The following is a 19,462-nucleotide window of genomic DNA, read 5'->3' as shown; positions in this document are numbered from 1 at the left end:
TCTTAAAAAAGAAGTTTAAGTTGTATTTGTGCCAGGCGGTGGTGGTGCACGCCTATAATCCCAGCACTCGGGAGGCAGAGGCAGGAGGATCTCTGTGAGTTCGAGGCCAGCCTGGTCTACAAGAGCTAGTTCCAGGACAGGCTCCAAAACCACAGAGAAATCCTGTCTCGAAAATAAAAAAAAAAAAAAAAAAAAAAAAAAAAAAAAAGAAATAACCACAGAAAACCGGGCATAGTTTTCAAAGTGCAGGCCTTGAGTCCCAACACACAGGAGGCAGAGACTGGTCAATCTCTGTGAGTTTGATATCAGCCTGGTTTACATAGTGCGTTCCAGGGCAGCCAGAGTTATGTAGTGACAGCCGGTCTGAAAACAAACAAACAAAAAGTCACAGAGCCGGGCAAGGTTGCTCAAGCCTTTAATTGAGGCCTTCAGGAAGCAGAAGTAGGTGGATTATCTGTGAGTTTGAGAGCAGCCTGGTCTATACAGTGAGTTCCATGGCAGCTAGAGCTACATAATAAGAGACCCTATCTCAAAAATAGATAAATAAAAGACCACAGACTACGTGACTTCAACAGCAGTTATTATTCTCCAGCTCCATGAGCCAGAAGTTGAGAATAAGCTTCACTATCATGCCATCAAGGTGTGTATCAAGACGGGGTACCATGCTTGCCTCTTCCGGCTTCTGGGGCTGTTCCTCTCTTGGTTTGCGGTTCCATCCTTTCAGGCTCAGCCTCTGTGACCATATTGCCCTCTGTGTTGAATCTCTCTTGGTATTTCTCATAAGAGGATACGTGTATGTCTTTGTATGTTTCTTGAATTGTTAGAAATATGGTTGGAATACTTCGATATGTATTTTCTAAAAACACAAGCTTTCTGAGCAGGGGAGGATACACAGTCCTGTAATCCTGAACTAGTGAGCTGAGGCAGGAGACCGAAAGTTCAGAGCCAGCGTGGGCTACAAGGTGAGTAGAGAACAGTGTGGGTGCTATAGTTAGACTGTCCTAAATGACAGGAAACTTTCTCCTAAAATATACCCCCAGATAGTCAATCAGTTGACAGATGCTATAATCAACCACCCCATTATACAACCCAGAGGCTGGAGGCTGGAGGAATGGGCTCAGCGGTTAAGAGTGTAGTCAATGGTCTATATGTTCTATTTCTGTGAAGAGACACTGTGACCATGGCCACGCTTCAAAGGGAAAGCAATTTAACTGGGGCTGGCTTAGTTTCAGAGGCTTAGTTCATTGTTCATGACAGGAAACATAGTAGCAGGCAAACAAGTACAGTGCTGGAGAAGAGAGCTTACATCCTGATCACCAGGTAGCAGGGAGAGAGAGAGAGAAGAGAGAAGGGGGAAGAGAGATAGAGAGAGGGAGAGAGGGAGGGAGAGGGAGAGGGAGAGGGAGAGGGAGAGGGAGAGGGAGAGAGAGAGAGAGAGAGAGAGAGAGAGAGAGAGAGAGAGAGAGAGAGAGAGAGAGAGAGGGGGGAGAGAAATGCTAGAGCAAGATAGGAAAGGATATAGATAGGAGAGAGATAGAGATAGGACAGAAGGGAGAGAGAGGACTTTTGAAACCTCAAAGCTTATCCACAATGATACACCTCCTCTAGCAAGGCCATACTTCCTCCAACAAGATCACACCTCCTAATCGTTTCCAAATAATTTATGAAACTGGGCACTAAGCATGCAAATACATCAGCCTACGGGATCACTTTCATTCAAACCACTACAGAGCACTTGCTGCTTTTGCAGAGGATCTGAGTTTGGTTCCCAGCACTCATGTGACACCTCACAACTGCTTGTAATTCCAGTTCCAGAGGATTCTACACCCCTGTTTGACCTCTGTGGGCAACAGACATACATGCACAAGCACACACACACACACACACACACACACACACTTTTGAAAAAACTACAGCTGTGACTGGAGAGATGGTTCAGCAATTAAGAGCACTTGCTGCTCTTCCAGAGGACCTGAGTTCAGTTCCCAACACCTACATCAGGTGGTTCACAACCATCTTTAGCTTCAGCTTCAAGGGATCAGATTCCTCGTGCCTCTAGGGACACCTGCACTCACATTCCCATTCCCATATGTACACGTACACACATGAAATTTAAAAAAAGCCCATATTGAACTATAGCCTTTATTTCTCAATTATTCAAACAATGTCAGTGATAGCAGCCTTTGATTTGCATGAGCTCAGGGCCATGGCTTCAAGGGCTTCCAGACTGATTTGTCTACATCAGTTCTCTAGTCTTTCTGATGTCCAAGAAGCCGAAGCTGCTTGCTTTGCATTCTGCGTCCAGCATAGGTTCACCAGCATAGCTGAGTCTCACAAATAAAACCCAGGGAGAAGGAATATGTCGGGATCAACAATGGACCAAAATGTCTAAAAGAAGAAAGGAAACAATGCAATACATCTGTAGATAGTTAAACAAATGCACATCTATCTTAGTTAGGGTTTCTGTTGCTATGAAGAGACACCATGACCACAGCAGCTCTTATAAGGAAAAAAAATCATTTAATTGGGGGTGGCTTTCATTTCCAGAGGTTTAGTCCATTATTATCATGGTGTAAGATGGAGGCAGACAAGGTGCCGGAGAAGGAGCTGAGGGCTCTACAGCTTGACTCAGAGGCAATGGGAACTGGTCTGAGACACTGGGCAGTATCTTGAGCACAGGAGACTGAAAAGCTCACCCCGACATTGACACACATTCTCCAACAAGGCCATGCCTACTAATAGTGCCAATCCTATGAGCTTGTGGGGGCCACTTACATTCAAACTACCACACATGGTTCAATTAAAGTGATATCTGACATATATTTCCATATTCTGTTCCACAAGAATCTTGTCCAGAAAAATTAGTACCTATCAATGATTCTGATCCAATTCAATGATTAGGATGATCACTATTGAATAGTGAGTATTGACGTACAAAAGAGTTCCACAATAACCCAGAATGGAGTATATCAAAGGTTTATTTATCTGGGGATAAACTCACAGAAAGAGTAGCAATCTGAAGTCCTGTACATGCACGGGGAACTGGAACTGAATCCAACAGTCAAGAGACCCACACACATTTTCCATCTGCATTCACCACCAGAGTGGGCTGGTATCTTAAAAGTTATTGGCTGAAGGAGTTCCCACAGCCCCTCCCCCTTTTGTTTAAATAAGTGAGTTCTAAGCCTAATACAAAACTATATATAATAAGAACAAATATCAAGTACTGTCCAGGAAAAAGAAGAGACAAAAACATGCATAAAAATTAGAATTACAACTAGCATAAACAAGACCAAACAAGAAACATATACTAAATGTTTCAATACTTATTCTATCCTAAGGAGTCTAAATCTAATATTAAAAATGGCTTGGGTAAGTAATGAGAAGAAAGTAACTATGACTAACTAGTCTTTAACCCCATCAAAGAAGGGAAATAATATTACTTGAGTAAACAGGAAGTGCAATCAAGCAACTTCCAAAAGGTACAAGAAATGACAGAGACAACTGGCTACCTGGGCAATCACCAAAAGTCTCATTTGAAAATGGTTTGTCAGATACTTTAGGTCTTAGCCAAAGTTGGTTGCCCCAATGTTGGCAAGAAAGAGGCAGAAAGATTTGAAAAACTGTCTTACCCTGTCTTGGCAAGGTTTGGCAGTCTTTTTGCTTGCATCCTGCTTACCCAGTCTGGATACCAACTGTGCATTTTGTCAGTGGTTATGGTGGAGCAGTTCTTTACCCAAAGGCCAGTTTTGTCAAGAAGAAAACAAGCTCCAAGTGGAGTGCCTTCAGCCAACATTCTCTCAGGAATGGATCAGTGCTTCCAGGAGCAAACATGTCTCATGTCAACAGAATCCCAAGTAATTTAAATGCCATATTCTACATTCTACAGTTCTTTGAAGATTACATATCTATGTGAAACATATCTCTGTATATCTAGAAAACCTAACATGACTACAATGTTTGATTATTACAGATAACTATCTATTAATCTGTATTTCTTAACTATACATTACATTTTAAAATGAGCTGCATGAATACAATACCTTTCTACAAGAATAGAAATGTATATACACACTGTGGCAAATTGTCCTTAATTTTTTTTTCAAGGAGGGACGAGTTTATTTGGTTTACAGGTTATGGTCCATCACCAGGGGAAGTCAAAATAGGAACTCAAGGCAGAAACCTGGATGCAGGAACTGAAGCAGGACTTTAAATTTGTATCAATAGACCAAACTGTATATCAATATAAAGTATTCATCTTTATATATCATATTCCTCTATCTATCTATCTATCTATCTATCTATCTATCTATCTATCTATCTATCTATCTATCTATCTATCTATCTATAGAAATAGACTGTGACCATTAATCACTTATAACCAACCCTTTTAAAATGAAAGCAAACATTTATAAACAATAATTTTGGGAATTTGGGCATAGTTTTCTCCAAACTGCTTCCTGCTGTTTGTTGGAAGAAGTATTTTTAGGGGGTCATGGAGACCTTTTGGGGGGATCTTGTTCCATAAAACCACATTAGCCTGGAAAGAATCCACAAGTTCTCAACTTGTGTGGAAACAAAAGCAGAATCTATTTTCCAAAGTAACATATCCTTAGATTCAAATTTTGAAGTCAAGACATCTTTAAAATATATGTTGTTTTAGCTTAACAGTCTCCAGAATCAAATTTCTCTCTGCAGTCAAAAAATTTAAAGAAAACACAATAATATACACCATCCAGATTCTCTGTGTATATTCCATTTTTATGCGGCTTATTTTTTACTCCTTTAATCCATGACTATCTGTAATCTTTTGTACTACTTTCACTGTCTCTTAAAAGACTTTGTTTTTATTTTTTAAAACTATTTCTTTTTATACCTGTTTATACTCCTTTTCTTCTCTCTCCCAAGCCTATGTACATTTTTAAAACACACTGTGACTCATTTAATGGTCCTTTATGTCTGAATCTGTCTTTATTATTATCTGTAATCATTTTCTGACCAGGAGCACCTCTTAAAGTGCTAAGCTGTGTGGCTAGGACTAAGGCTGCTTTGCCTTTTGGCTCCACCCAGTCCAACATGGTGGAGGTGTGTTCACCACCAGCTCTGAGAGTCATGCTAACCACCCCAGCTCCAGGGATGCAGTGGGTCTCTGTCACCAGTAAGCACTGTGTAGCACTCTGCTCAGAAAACCCACTTAAATGCTCCATTACGGGACCTCCCAAAAGAGTCGTTCTGTGATGCCAGCATGAACCAGGAAGCAGGTTTTAAAGAAGCTGCACCACTGCTTGCAGCCAGCAAACAGAGCCTATCTGAAAAAAAAAAATGTGGCTACTAAGAAGCTGTGCCTGGTTCCAATTTCTGTGGTTCTAGAAGCCTTCTTTTTCTTTTTTTTTTTTTAAAGCTTTTTTAGGTCTTATGGGGATCTATGCCCCAGACGGTAGGCACCAATTTGTTTGCATACAAAAGAGTTTCACAATATCTCGAAATAGAGTAGTTTATCTGGGGATAAACTCACAGAAAGAGTGGCAATCTGTAGTCCTCTGCATGCACTGGGAACTGGAACTGAATCCAACAATCAAGAGACCCCCACACACGTTTTGTCTGCCTTTATAGTACACGAGACCACACCCAAAGTGGGCTGGTATCTTAAAGGCTATTGGCTGAAGGAGTTCCCACAGCAAGTGAGTTTAAAATTTATCACATCATCTACATTCATTAACTTTTCAATAAAGAAGAGCTTTCCTTTGTTCACTGCAAATTAAAAGGAGCTTATTAATAGGACTTCACAGATTCTTTAATGAGCTATAACATATTTTTATGTTTTACTCAAGTTACCCCAAACTTAGCTAGCCGTGAGTTTTTCACATGCTGCCTTGACATGGGTGTGTCCATAAGCTTCTGAGAACTCTTAAGTTCTAGCACAAAATGCTCCACACGCCATAAAGCTCCCAGGGCCAGCGCATCCCCGGAGTCCACCATTTATCAAGCGCTTTCAATTTCTTCCAAAGGCATTTTGAATGGCCTAGACATGGGAAGAGTTAGGACGCGTGTGGTGTGTGTTTTCTTTCCACCACCACCTTTCTCGTCTCCCTCTGCTAGTTATATGCCCAGTATTCCTCAAATAGAACTCTCGTTCCCCAAATGCCAAAATATAGTCTTACCCAAACAAAGGCCATTTCTGCTCTCAGAAGGCCGAGACAGGAGGGAAAGGAGGTGATTCTCGGCTACATAAGTGACTTTGAGGCCAACCTAGGTGACATGAGACCTGTCTGAAAAAAACAAAACAAAACAAACAAAAAAGAAGAAAGTTACCCCCAAACAACTTCTTGAATGAAGTTTAATATTTTATTGCAATCCAACATCTCCCTTTTCTTAGATAATATTACCAGTGGATCATGTTATTAATGTGATCTTACTACCAGGTGTAATGTTTTCTATTATTTAATTATTTTTCTTTGGGGGGGGTGGAGACAGGATCTCACTATGCAGTTCTGACTGTCCTGGAATTCACTATGTAGGCCAGGCTGGCCTCGAACTCAGAGATCCTTCTGCCTCTGTCTTCTGTGCGCTGGAACTAAAGGTGTTTGCTATCCTGTCTAATGGTTTTCGTTTGTTTTCTTTTTAAATTTGGTTTATCTCCTCATGTTTGTGGTTTTATTTTAATATTTATGTAAATATTTGTTTTAATATTTATACAAAATACTAAAGTGATTTGAAGGCTGAACCAACCCCCCACACACATGTGCACATGTGAGGGTGGGGGAGTGGAGGAGAGAGGACCTATTTGCCACCCCATCTCTTCCAGCTCATATTCATTACTTCTTTGACTCATGTGCTATTTCTTGATTTGGATGTGAGGTTATACACGTGATTTTAAAAATGATTTGTGTAGCTGAGTATGGATGGCATGTAGACCTGGATGATTTCTGCTCATGTGAAAACATCAACAGGAAGTCTGGCTGGTGAGATGTGACAGTCAGTGAAGTGGATCATTAAGTGTTACTGAATGAAGGAACTGTCACAGGAATAAGGTTATGGAGCGAGTTAGAGCGAACAGTCCAGAAGGGGGAGCTGAAGGATCAAAGAACAGCCACTAGCCAGCCTTTCTGCAGTCCAGAGATTGGGGCCAGTTAGGTGCAATAAAGGGAGAACCCAGGACCACAGACATCTAGCTGCTTGCATGGGAGTCGGTTGGGAGGCCCTGCTGGGAAGATGTTGCAGTCTGCCATAGCTTAGCAGCTCTCCCCAGGCTTGGCACAATATGGAGGACTGCCTCCCAAGGTGGGCTTCCTGCTCTCTACCTAGCCTTATCTGAGGGATTGACCGTTGAGCTCCCGGCAACCCTTTGCGGTTTCTAGGGATGGGGGGAACCTCCAACTGCTGGCTTCAGGGCCTCGGTTGTTCCCTTCGCTGGCATTCAATTCGGCTTGTCTCCTGTGCTAAGCCTGTGCCTGGGAGGCATGGCCTTAGCTCGCCCCTCAGCTCACCCGCACCTGGAGGCCCGGGGTCTCCAGTTCTCCCTCTTTTTTTCTTGTTTCATTTCTTTTCTTCCTTCTTTTCGTCATAACTGCCGCTATGGTGCGGCACGCCGCTATGGTGCAGCCTGACCTTGGCTGAATTCGACTCAGCCAGGTTATAGCACACCCCCTGTGAAATCGGACACCTTTTCACAGGGCCTGGGTGTTCATGCCATCTACATCTCGCCTTAACGGGCGTTCTCCTTGTAGGCTTGAGGTGCCATGGTTTTTGCGGGTGTTTTCACAGCCTTGACCATGGGAGCCAAACCATCCAGACATATCACTCCAGCCTCATGCTTTAATGCCTCACATTTATCTGTCTCTGTCCAAATAAGTGGCCCCATTAAAACCATAGACAGCCGTTTTTTGGTTCCAGCCTTTTGCCCCTCCCCGCTGCAGCTTTTGTTACGGCATGGCCGCTCTCCAAGAGCAGACTACACGCGGCAGTCGCCATCTTGGCTGAGGGCCAGATGGGTCAGGTGACTTTTTCCCTCTTTCTGCCTTTTTACAAATGTAAATCTTACCTGTTGAGAGCCAGTGTGGTCAAGCTCAGACCCAACTTTCCAAACAAATTCTATACTATAGTTATACCTGATAAACAGCCCTCACTGCTCAGAGATCTGGGGAATGTGATATTTAAGTATTTAATTATTAAAAACTTTTCACAACAACAAAAAGAGACAGGTTGGCTTCTAGCAGCAGCTCTGTGCTCCTTCCAAAGAAGACAGAAGACAGACACGCACAGAACAACGTCCTTCTGCATTTCACTTCCACTGCAGAGCTCTGACCATTGGGCGAACCTGCCTTTTGTCTAAAGTAAAGACCTCCAGACGTGGACGAAATCGCTGGAATCGACAGCCTAGCTGCTCAGGTCAAGGTAGGCCTGTCTTCCTACAGATTTCTTAGCCCACAGGGTCTTCTACAGCCTGACAGGCCCTGCCCTAAACAGTAAAGGTCAAATACAACTTTCAGCGACCACGGAGGACCCAAAAAAGAGTAGCTCTGGGTGCCAAACAAGTAAGTTCTCTGTCATTTTTTAATCAGTAACTCAAATAAAGTCTTATCCTTCTCAAAGATCTCTGATAGTTTGACAGCTGAGAGGTTTTGCCATGTTAAGGTTTTGCAAGGTGACCTCACCAAACAAATTTCAAATTAAATTTATCTCTTATGCCACAGTCATTATATGTCTAAAACTTCTGTTTTCACAAACCCAAGGAGTTCTCATGAGTTCCAGGGAGCCGAATTAAGAAATCCATCTTAAACAGGTCAGATATCCCCTCAATTCCCTGGTCCTAAAATTTTTTCCCTTAATTTAACTTTGTTTTTGTTCTGCCAATAACTTAGAGACACCAGACATCTCCATGCCATAGACACTGGTCAAAAGCAAAGAGACCAGCCATGCCAGGATGAGACCAGCACCCAGCCTTCTCTCGCGCCCCTCCCCCAAAGACGACGCCCACAATCAGCCGGAAGCAGTCTTGAGAGTTCGCTGCCCCAGTTCCTTTGGGCTGTGGTGTCTCCTGCTTTTTATTATAAGGAAGACCTGGGAATGTTGTGCTTTCCCAGCCCTTTAAGGGACAAGCCATGCCCACTCCCATTACCTCTGACCTGCCAGCCGCCATCTTGCCCCTTCCCTCTTTTGCTTTCTTGGCGTGCATATGCGTTTTCTCTGTCTCCCTCTCTCTCTCTCTCCTTTATCTTTTCTCTCTCTATCTCCTCTCTCTCTCTCTCCCTCCCTCCCTCCTTCCCTTCCTCCCTCCCTCTCTCTCTCTCCCTCCATCCCTCAATAAAATGCTTTATGCCTATCTTTGTGTTTATGTGTCTATTACCCGCCACCACTGGCCACACAGCGTGTGCCCTCCCACTGGTGGGAAACTGTAGCTGCTTGTCACCTGGCAGACCCCGCCAGCCTGCCTCGGAGAACGTTTTAAGAATAACAATGACCAAGGCAACTCTTAGAAAAGAATTAACTGGCCAGGCGATGGTGGCACACGCCTTTAATCCCAGCACTTGGGAGGCAGAGGCAGGCGGATCTCTGTGAGTTCGAGACCAGCCTGGTCTACAGAGCTAGTTCCAGGACAGGCTCCAAAGCCACAGAGAAACCCTGTCTCGAAAAAAACAAAACAAAACAAAACAAAAAACAAAAAAAAGAAAAGAAAAGAATTAACTGGGGCTTGCTTACAGTTTCAGAGGTGAGTCCATTATCACCATGGTGGGAACTTGGTGGTCCAGATTCTGGAGCAGTAGCTGAGAGCTACATCCTGATCTGCAGGCAGAGAGATCTGGGCTTGGCACGGGCTTCTGAAACCTCAAAACCTTCCCTGAGTGACACACTTTCTCCAACAAGGCCACACACCCCAATCTTCCTAATCTTTCAAATAGTTCAACTCATTGGTGACTAATAATTCAAATATGTGAGCCTATGGGCCATTCTTATTCAAACCACAACCCTTGAAAATAACTGTAACAGATTCTTTGATATAAGTGCAAATATGTACAAAAGTGGACACATTCATGTAGAGGGGATAAAGGTCACAGTAGAGCTGTCTCCACAGAGGCCCTTTGTGGCCCTCACTCTGTGTTTCCTCATGATGGGTGTCAGAACTCCTTCATTGCCCAGTCAAGACCTGGGAAGTCCACAGCCTTTTTCTGCCTCTGCCCTCACAGATCCATGGGCCAGAGATGTGTGTTCTGGTGTAGATACTGCAGGTGTCTATAAAGAATTAGCCATAGGGCCAGGAGATGTCTCAAGCTTGAGTTCCCTTTCTAGAAGTCACTTTAAAAGAAGGATGGGGAGGCAGATATCTGTAATCCTAGCACTCCTATGGTGAGATGAGAGGCACAGACGGAAGGAACAGCCAGAGGCTGGCAGACACTGTTCATCAGAGAAAGCCACAGACACCCTTGCCTCAAAACAAGGTGGAAGAGACAACAGACTCCTGTTCTCTGACCTCCATATGACTGTGATGTGTGTGTATATGTACACACATTCATACATGCACACACACACATACATTCACACATGCACACACAGAAAAATAAATAAATAAATGAGTAGGTCTTTTTTATTTTATTTTATTGAGCTATACATTTTTCTCTGCTCCCCTCCCTGCCTCCCCCTCCCCTTCAACTCTTGAGTTTTGTGCAAGGTGATATAGATCAACTTTCATTCTTCTACATGCTGATATCCAGTTATGCCATATTTGTTAAATATGCTTTCTTTTTTCCATTTGATATATTTTGTTTTGCTTCTTTGTTAAAATCAGGTGTTTGAAGGTGTGTGGATTAAAATTCGGGTCTTTGATTCAGTTCCATTGGTTCTCCTGTCTGTTTTTATGCCAATACCAGGCTGTTTTCAGTGCTGTAGGTCTGTAGTAGAGTTTGAAGTCAGGGTTTGTGATGCCTCTAGAAGTTCTCTTATTGTACAGGATTGTTTTGACTAGCCTGGACATTTTGCTTTTCTATGCAAAGTTGAGTACCATTATTTTGAGGTCTGTGAAAAACTTTGCAAAGATTTTTGATGGGCAATGCATTTAATATGTAGATAGGTTTTGGTAAGATTGCCATTTTTGCTATGTTAATCCTACCTACCCAAGAGCATGGGAGATCTTCCCACTTTTTGATGTCTTCTTCAATTTCTTTCTTCAAAGATTTAAAGTTCTTGTCATACAAGTCATCCACTTGTTTGGTTAGAGTTACTCCAAGATATTTTATGCTATTTGTGGCTATTCTGAGTGGTGATGTTTCTCCAATTTCTTTCTAGACCAATTTATCATCTGTGTAAAAAAGGGCTGCTAATTTTTTTGAGTTAATCTTGTATTCTGTTATATTATTGAAAGTGTTTATGAGTCGTAGAAGTTCCTTGGTAGAATTTTTGAGGTTGCTTATGTAAACTATCATATCAAAGGCAAATAATGAGAGTTTGACTTCTTCTTTTCTTATTTGTATCCCCTTGATCTCCTTTTGGTGTCTTATTGCTCTATCTAGGACCTCAGAACTATATTGAATAGATGGGGAGAGAGGACAACCTTGTCTTGTTACTGATTTCATTGGGATTGCTGTGAGTTTCTCTCCATTTAGTTTGATGTTGGCTGTTGGCTTGCTGTATATTGCCTTTATTATGATGTTTAGGTATGTTCCTTGTATCCCTACTCTTTCCAAGACCTTTATCATGATACATTTGTATTTTGCTAAAAGCTTTTTCAACATCTAATGAGATGATGATCATGTATTTTTTATTTTTCAGTTTGTTTATATGGTGGATTACATTGACAGATTTTTCATATGTTGAACTATCCCCGCATCTCTGGGATGAAGCTGACTTGATCACAGTGGATGATGGTTCTGACGTGTTCTTGGATTCGATTTGCCAGTATTTTATTTAGTATTTTTGCATCAATGTTCATGAGTGAGATTGGTTTTTAATTCTCTTTCTTAGTAATGTCTTTCTGTGGTTTGGGTACAGGGTAGTTGTTGCCTCATAAAAAGAGTTTGGTAATGTTCCTTCTGTTTCTATTGTGTGGAACAATTGGAAGAGTATGGTATTAGTTCTTTGAAAATCTTGTATAATTCTGAGCTGAAACCATCTGGTCCTAGGCTTTTTTGGTTGGGAGACTTTGATGACTGTTTCTATTTCTTCAGCAGAAATTTGCTTATCTGGTCTTGATTTAATTTTGGTAAGTGATATTTATCCAGAAAATTGTCCATTTCCTTTAAGTTTTCCAATTTTGTGGAATATACGTTTTCAAAATATGACCTGATGATACTCTGGATTTTCTCTGTCTTTTGTTATGTCCCTCTTTTCATTTCTGATTTTGTTAATTTGAATATTCTCTGTCTTTGGTTAGTTTGGATAAAGGTTTGTCTATTTTGTTGATTTTCTTGAAGAACTAACTCTTTGTCTCATTGATTCTTTGTATTGTTTTCTTTTTTTCTTTTTGTTGATTTCAGCTCTCAATTTGATTATTTACTGCCATCTAGTTCTCTTGGGTGAGTTTGATTTTTTTGTTCTAAAGTTTTCAAATGTTCTGTTAATTCACTAGTGTGGGATTTTTCCAGCTTCTTTATGTAGGCATTTAGTACTATGAACTTTCCTCTTAATACTGCTTTCATTGTGTCCCATAGATTTAGGTATGTTGTGAGGTCATTTTCATTGAATTTTAGGAAGTCTTTAATTTATCCCTTTAATTCTTCCTTGACCCATTGATGCTCCAGGTGAGCATTGTTTAATTTCCATGTGTTTGTGGGCTTTCTGGAAGAAGTGTTGCTGTTGAATTCTAGTTTTAAGCCACGGTGATCCAATATGATACATGGGGTTATTCCAATTTTTTGTATCTGTTGACGTTTGTTTTGTTACTGAATATGTGGTCAGTTTTTGAGAAGGTTCCATGAGGTGCTGAGAAGAAGGTATATTCTTTTATGTTTGGATGGAATATTCCATAGATGTCTTTTGAGTCCATTTGAGTCATAACATGTTAGTTTTCTTATTTCTTTGTTCATTTTTTGTCTGTCCAGTGGTGAGAGTGGAGTGTTGAAGTCTCCTACTATTAGTGTTTGGGGTTTAATGTATGATTTAAACTTTAGAAGTGTTTCTTTTACACATGAGGATGCCCTTGTATTTGGGGCATAGATATTCAGTATTGAGATTTCCTCTTGATGGAGTTATCCTGTGACTAATATAAAATGTCCTTCTTTGTTTCTTTTGATTGATTTTAGTTTAAAGTCTATTTTGTTAGATATTAGAATAGCTACAGCAGCTTGTTTTTCAGGTCCATTTGATTGGGATTTTTTTCCCCAACCCTTTACTCTGAGGCGATGTCTGTCTTTGAGGTTGAGGTGTGTTTCTTGTATTCAGAAGAAGGATGGTTTCTGTTTTCGTATCCAATCTGTTAGCTTGCATCTATTTATAGGTGAGATGAGTCCATTTATATTAAGAGATATTAGTGACCAGTGATTGCTATCTCCTGTTAATTTAGTTTTCGTTGTTGGTGGTCTTAATTTGTGTGTTTTCCCCTTCTTTGGGATTTGTTGCTGTGAGATCATTAATTGTCTGTGTTTTTGTTGATGTAGCCAACTTCTTTGGGTTGGAGTTTTCCTTCTAGTACTTTGTGTAGGGCTGGGTTTGTGGCTAGGTATTGGTTAAATCTGTTTTTTTATCATGAAATATCTTGTTTTGTCCTTGTATGGTGATTGAAAGTTTTGTTGGGTATAGTAGTCTGGGCTGGCATCTGTGGTCTCTTAATGTCTGCATAACACTTGACCAGGACCTTCTGGCTTTCATTGTCTCCATTGGGAAGTCAGGTATAATTCTGATAGGTCTACTTTTATATGTTATTTGGCCTTTTTTCTTTGTAGCTCTTAATATTCTTTCTTTATTCTGTATGTTTAGTGTTTTGATTATTATGTGGCAAGGGGAATTTTTTTTTTTTTTGGATCCAGTCTATTTGGTGTTCTGTAAGCTTCTTGTATCTTCATAGGCATATCTTTCTTTAGGTTGGGAAAGTTTTCTTCTTTGATTTTGTTAAATATATTTTCTGTGCTTTTGAGTTGAACTTCTTTTTCTTCTATACCAATTATTCTTAGGTTTGGTCTTTTCATTGTGTCCCATATTTCCTGGGTATTTTGTGTTAAGGTTTTGTTAGATTTAATGATTTCTTTAACTGATAAGTCTATTTCTTCTATTGTTTCTTCAGTGCTTGAGATTCTCTCTTCTATTTCTTGTATTCTGCTGTTTATGCTTACATTTGTGGTTCCTGATCATTTTCTCATGATTTCTGTTTCTATAATCCCCTCGGCTTTTGTTTTCTTTATTGTCTCTATTTCAGTTTCCAAGTCTTGAATAGTTTCTTTCATATGTTTCATTGCTTTTTCTTGGTTTTCTTTAAGAGATTTTCTTAAAGAAAATTTAAGAGATTGTCTTCCGATTTTTTTTTTGTCTTCCGATTTTTTGTTTGTGTTTTCTTCCATTTCTGGCTCATTCCTGCTCCTGTGGAGTTTGCTCTCCCAGGCCTGCTCCATGAGTAGGTCTTTTTAAAAAAGGAGTTAGGCCTAAATGCTTCTGTCTTTGTTACTTTACTATTCCTGTGATAAAACACTATGATCAAAAGCACTTGGGGAGAAAAGGGCTTATTTTGTCTTCTACTCCCAAATACTTATACTGTTGTCTGTTGCCAAAGAAAATCAGGGCCGAAACTCAAGGCAGGTCCCTGGAGGCAGGAGGAGGAGAGGCAGAGGTATGGAGGAGTGCTGCTTAAGGGGCTGTTCCTCAGGGCTTTCTGAGACTGCTTCCTTAAAGGCTGGCACCACCCACCGTGAACCTGGCCCTCCCACTTCCATCATCAACCAAGAAAATGTCCCATAGCTGAGTCTCCTCTTCTCATTCTCCCACACCACAGGGACATCAGATGATCTCCTAGAGTGACAAATTCAGCTCCTATTCATTAAGTAGACTCATCATTAAGGGCTATCGATCTGAAATTTCTATCACGTATAACAGTTTGGGGAGACAGAACACACACACACACACACACACACACACACACACACACACAGAGAGAGAGAGAGAGAGAGAGAGAGAGAGAGAGAGAGAGAGAGAGAGATATCAACAAAGCAACACTATACCTCCCAGAGAGGTAGTGAGGGAAAACCAAATTCCAGCATCCATGGTGAGATCCCTCCGTGGTGGAGAGAAGCTGGAATCTCCTCTGTGTACAACTTATCTGCTATCCAGGTTTCTGTTGCTGTGGACAAATGCCTGAGATAGACACTGTAAAGAAAGAAATGTTTGTTTTGGTTTATACTTCAAGGCCTCATCCCATGCCCATGTAGTTGTGCTGAGGTGGACTATCATGACTGGAATTATGGGATGGAGCAAAAACACCTGGGAGGGGTCACGAGAGGAGGGCACTGCTGGTGTCAGGCTCTATGCCCATTTAGGTGCCAGCTCCAGAGAGTCTCGTAGCCAAACGCAGTCTGTTATTCTCCCAGACGCTGAACCACCCCAGTGCTGCACATCAGGCACAGTAGGCAGTCTCTCATTGGAAGGACCCAGAATTTGACCTAATTGTCTTCTATGAAACCGAGACTTGGTGAGTGTGATGGTTAATTTCAGTGGTCAGAGGGATGGATTAATAGTCACCAGGAAGTATATGTCCGTGTGTGTCTTAGGGCTCCGAGGGGCCTACCTGAGGAGAGAGGGTTCATCCTGGATGCGATAGAACCATTCTACAGCTTGTTTTCCTCTTAAGAAATTAAAGAAGGAAGAAATAAAATATAGAAAATATTAAGGTAAATTTTGAAACAATAAACCATTTTAAAAAGGTAAAAAAGTAAATTAACATCATTTTAAAATCAGTTTTTTTAATCATGTTGGTATATTTATATGTAAATACAAAACTGTACCACTATAAGATATTGAATATGAACATTACAATTATTTACTGAATCTGACTCAGTCCATTGATGTTAAATACAAAATGAAATGATTGTAAAAAATAAGAATATACACATTCAAAGATCTTATTACAGTATAAAATTATTGGGTCTGACCAGCTGCCAACCTCATCATCTGGAGTAGGGGAAGATTTAGGGGGGTTCAGTGGAGTTTTGTGGGAACACTAAGTGTTGAGAACTCTTGATTCTATTCCTGGTGAATCGGACTGGGAAAAGACAGGATCAAGATGGATGGTTAGGGGACCAGTGATTGCAAGAAACTACCTCATCCAGCCAAGGGGATTATTATACTTTATAAGGACATAGAACACATCTAGTTTGAGGTCTAGGATCTGGCAGGCTAGCAGGCAAGGAGAACTGGGCATCTCAGTCGACTAGGAAGAGTTACACAGAGAAAGGGTCTTTCAGTGAAAGAAAAAGGGGCCCCAGTTTGTCCTCCCAGGAAGGGAGTTTCATAGTAGGTTCCTTTCAGTCACTCCAGGATTCTCCTTTCTTTTAAGATTTCGTACCGATTACTTTTGGCTCTGGCAGCTCTGTAAATTCATCTCTAGCCTTGGACCCCATTGCTGGGGTAAGACAGAGTCTGGAATCACAGTGGAGGTCTGTTCCCCAAATCAGCAAGGTAAACAGAAAATTTGTTAGATGGAGGACAACCCATGCTAAAGTGAACCAGTGTTACCATCGTCAGTATTTTTGGCTCCAACAAGCATTGAATCCAGAGGGAAAGATGTCATTAAGGAAGAGGAGCCTGTGGCCTGGGAAAAAAGTATGTGTTGTCTTCTATCACTCTGCTGTCTGACAACATGAGCATGAGCCCCAATCCCAGCTAGTTCAGACTAGTCAGTCAGCAAGGTCCAAGAAGCAAAGAATGCTCAACTGTGAGTTGAAGCCCCAGGAACGTCTACAAAGAGTATCTGTGTGTATATGTATTTATAGAATACAACCATATTATCACATACAGTATATATTATATACACACATACATATAGATCCATACACATAAGTGCACATACGTACACACGCACACACACAGAAGGACAGAAAAGACTGGAATACACGCCCTATGTATAAACGTGCTTGGCACTCGGGATATTCTCTAGAATATGTAACTTGGTCAAGCTCTCTGGGCAGGAAGGTGAATGCTCACCAAACCTCCCTGTCAAATCCTAGCAAAGGGAAGGAGGAGACTTCTAGAAGAATGGCATTGGGAGATGGGGGTTCCTTCCCCACTTACCTCAGGGACCCTGGCAAAAATCAATAGCCACGATTTGGTTTTAGTAAGGCACAGTTCGATAGCAGGTGCTAGGAATTAAGAACACATTGCTGCTGGCCCTTTCTAGTGGCAATTTCACCACATTTATCTAGCCAAAGGGAAAGGCTGCCTTGCGTGCACATGTGCGCTGGGAGACACAAGAAAGAGGTTGATCCATGGCTTCAGCATAGCTGATGGCAACCTATAGGCTCAGCGGTGTCCAGGGTAGTTTAAGGAAGGCTGGCCAGCAGGTGGAAACTCGTGGAACAGCTATTGACCCTCCATGGCCAACAGGCTGTGACCAGAGGGAACCATTCCTTCCTTCTCTGCAAATTCCAGAATGGCCTTGTAGCAAAAGTAGTACTGCTCAGGGGTCTGGATACTGAAGGCCCTCTGTGTCCTCATGCGCGACACTGTCTGGAACACATTAAGGGTGCCAAGCTCCTCCAGCTGTGCCAGGCAGATGTCCAGTGAGCAGAAGGTACCTGTCCTGCCAATGCCTGCACTGCAATGTACCACAATGGGTGGCTCGGGGCACTGCCCTTTGGACCGTGCTCCCAGGCTGCCAACAGCCAGGCTCTGCTGGTTTCTGACCACTCTCAGAAAGTCAATGAGGGAAGCTGCTGAGGAAGGGACGCCATAATCTGGCCAGCTCAGGAACTGGAAGTGGGTCACCTGGCGTTTCTGCCGCTCCTCTGTGTTGTGAATTTCTAGAGTTGTTTTCTTATAATGGTTCATGTTCTCCACTCCTAGATTAGTCACCGTGAGGAATCCAAATCGGATCCGAGAGTCTTTTTCTAACGGCCAGTACTGTCCACATTTTCTCCTTCCGCCTTCCTCGAAGCGGGTGGTCATTACAATCACCAAAACTTTTTGCTCCCAAACCATGAGCCAGAAGTCACGATAGGTATTCTCCAAAGGGCCTTGTTTACCAATATAAGCATTCTTCTGCTTGTAGCCATCCATGAAACTGGCATTGATGTAATCTGAGTGTGGCCACTTCGTTTTGTCAGCTTCACTCTTGTTTGGTCCAGGCAGGGTACATCTCCATATCGGTTTTTCTCTAGGTTTCCGGGAGACATGGAACAGTGGAAAGTGCCAACAGGGTTCTCACGACGGATGTCTTCATATTCCTCGTATATGCCCCGCTTTTGCCTGGTATTAACATAGTCTACCAACTCTTGGATGGTCATGGCATGGGGAACTGGAACATGTACTGAGTCCCAGTCTTAGGCAGGAGGTAGGGAAAACAGGATGATCTCATCGAAGGGATCTGGGTGGCCATTCACTTGGGGCAGGAACTGGAAATTCCAAGTGGCAAGGTCAATTTTGACGAACCCACCCAGATTTTCTGAAAGGCACTCCCTGGGCAGATGCTGGGTAACTTCAGACGTCTTTAATATCTGAATCCTCTCCCGGACTTTGTCCTTCAGGAGCAGGCTGATGATAGAATACGGCACTCGGAACCATATGGGTGCTCCTACAATCAGCACCTTCTTTAAACGAGCCGGAAATGCTCCCTTCAGCAGGTTTAGGACTTTCTTGCCAAGGTCTAGCTCAAAGTTGGCATAATTGGAACCACACATGTCATAGATAAACACCAATCCATTCCTTTGAGTTTCAAAGCTGTCCACAGCTCTGTCCAGCAAGTAAAATAAGGCCTGAAGTACCACGTGTTGGACGGACTTGTGAGGATGATGTAGCCTGGTAGTGAAAAGGGCAATGGAGGCTCCAGTTGGATCTCGAACATTCAAGATGGTAAATTTTCCACTGAGGATCTCAGAACGGAGAGGTTCCTCATGAGGTTTCAGCTTCACAATGCCTTCCTTCCTTCTTGTTTCTCTGTAGGAGTGAAACAACTCTACGGCACGAAGCACATCGAACTTTCTGGCCATGAGGAACTTGACAGCCACATTCCAAGAGAGTGGAGAAACATTGTACTAAACTGTCCACTTGTTGATCTCCTCAAGAAACTGCTTGGTAGCCTGCTCCTCCTCGGGGGTCAGCTCCGGCGCCATGTCCGGCCGGGGCGCGGTCACCGGCTCCATCCCGCCGCCGCCGCCGCCGCCGTCGCCCGCCGGGGGACAGCACTAGTCCGCGAGCGCCGGAGCCCGCCGCCCGCCCTCCAACTCCGCGTCTGCGGCCCGGCGCCTCAGCAGCTCTCGGCCGGCTCACGCATGGTGGGACCGACGCGGCCCGGCGCCCGCGGCGGCTGCCAACGTCGCTCCTGCTGGCCGGAGAA

The 19,462-nt window shown here is 42.5% G+C and overlaps 1 protein-coding gene across 1 annotated transcript; it reads right to left on the bottom strand.

Moving 5' to 3' along the window:
* Window positions 1-17,269: 17,269 nt before the first annotated feature.
* LOC130875964 (tyrosine-protein phosphatase non-receptor type 9-like) lies at window positions 17,270-19,462 on the bottom strand. The gene is given in 2 exon segments (XM_057772314.1): window positions 17,270-18,209; window positions 18,212-19,462. Coding segments are annotated over 2 exon segments (1,776 nt in total). The 5' UTR covers window positions 19,269-19,462; the 3' UTR covers window positions 17,270-17,490.

The sequence above is a fragment of the Chionomys nivalis genome, chromosome 1, assembly GCF_950005125.1.
Source record: "Chionomys nivalis chromosome 1, mChiNiv1.1, whole genome shotgun sequence".
Classification (NCBI taxonomy): Eukaryota; Metazoa; Chordata; class Mammalia; order Rodentia; family Cricetidae; genus Chionomys; species Chionomys nivalis.
The sequence above is the reverse complement of the archived record's forward strand: the minus strand, read 5'-3'. Positions and strand labels throughout refer to the sequence as shown.